General features: G+C 43.5%; 1 protein-coding gene across 1 annotated transcript; it reads left to right on the top strand.

The window, feature by feature from the left end:
- Positions 1–748: 748 nt before the first annotated feature.
- LOC138901653 (uncharacterized) lies at positions 749–1,462 on the top strand. Its single transcript, XM_070189433.1, has one exon. The coding sequence runs from the start codon at positions 749–751 to the stop codon at positions 1,460–1,462; it is 714 nt and encodes a 237-aa protein (XP_070045534.1).

Raw genomic sequence — 1,462 nt, 5'->3', positions numbered from 1 at the left:
AGTCATGCCATTCGGTTTGAAAAATGCCGGGGCAACTTACATGAGAGCCATGACTGCCATCTTCCATGACATGATGCACCAGGAAATTGAGGTGTATGTGGATGATGTTATCATTAAATCCAGAACAAAAGAAGGCCATGTGCAAGATCTGAGAAAGTTCTTTGAGCGTCTGCGCAGGTATGATTTGAAATTGAATCCAGCCAAATATGCATTCTGAGTTCCATCTGGGAAACTTCTGGGGTTTATAGTCAGTCGGAGGGGTATTGAGTTAGATCCGACAAAGATAAAGTCTATTCGGGATTTGCCACCTCCGAGAACCAAGAAAGAGGTCATGAGTCTGCTAGGGAGATTGAATTACATCAACAGGTTCATTGCTCAGCTTACTACCACGTGTGAGCCCATATTTAAGTTGCTGAAGAAAGATGTAGTGATCAAATAGATAGATGAATGTCAAGAGGCTTTTGATAAGGTCAAAGAATATCTGTCAAATCCGCCAGTGTTGGTTCCACCCTAGCCAGGAAGACCTTTGTTCTTGTATCTGACAGTCTTGGAAAATTCCTTTGGTTGTGTCCTGGGGCAACATGATGTGACCGGGAAGAGAGAGAAGGCCATATACTACTTGAGCAAGAAGTTTACCATTTATGAAGCCAAGTATACTTTGTTGGAAAGAACTTGTTGCGCCCTAACTTGGGTCGCCCAGAAGCTCAGACATTATCTTTTTGCCTACACCACATATCTCATAACTAGAATGGATCCTCTGAAGTACATATTCCAGAAACCAATGCCCACGGGAAGGTTAGCAAAATGGCAAATCCTGCTCACTGAGTTCGATATTGTCTATGTCACCCGTACAGCGATGAAAGCTCAAGCCTTGGCGGATCATCTAGCTGAGAACCCGGTTGATGATGAATACCAACCCATAAGTACTTACTTTCCGGATGAGGAAGTAAATTCAGTTGAAGTAATTCCAGAAGACACCAATGCTTGGAAAATGTTCTTTGATGGAGCTGTAAATGCAAAAGGTGTCGGGATTGGGGCAATTTTGGTTTCACCCACCGGTCAGCACTACCCGGCCACAGCCCGGCTTCGGTTCTTCTATACCAACAACACCGCTGAGTATGAAGCCTGCATTATGGGCATGAATATGGCAGTTGATCTAGATGTGGAAGAATTGTTAATCATGGGAGATTCAGATTTGATCATTCGGCAAGCCCAAGGTGAATGGGAAACTCGAGATATCAAGCTTATCCCATATAGGCAACATGTGGAAGATCTTAGCAAACGATTCAAGTCCGTCGAGTTCAGGTATATTCCTCGATTCCACAATGAGTTAGCTGATGCATTAGCTACTTTGGCCTCAATGCTACCGTATCCGGGCAATGTCCATATTGACCCGCTGGAAATCCAAATTCGAGAGAGGCATGGTTATTGTAATACAATTGAAATAGAACCAGATATTTAG

The sequence above is a fragment of the Nicotiana tomentosiformis genome, chromosome 11 (assembly GCF_000390325.3).
Source record: "Nicotiana tomentosiformis chromosome 11, ASM39032v3, whole genome shotgun sequence".
Lineage (NCBI taxonomy): Eukaryota > Viridiplantae > Streptophyta > Magnoliopsida > Solanales > Solanaceae > Nicotiana > Nicotiana tomentosiformis.
Note: the sequence above shows the minus strand (reverse complement) of the source record. Positions and strands in the feature narration are given on the sequence as shown.

Bases quoted from the DNA above. Each gene is read 5' to 3' on its own strand.
- LOC138901653 (XM_070189433.1), top strand. From the start codon at position 749: ATGGATCCTCTGAAGTACATATTCCAGAAACCAATGCCCACGGGAAGG.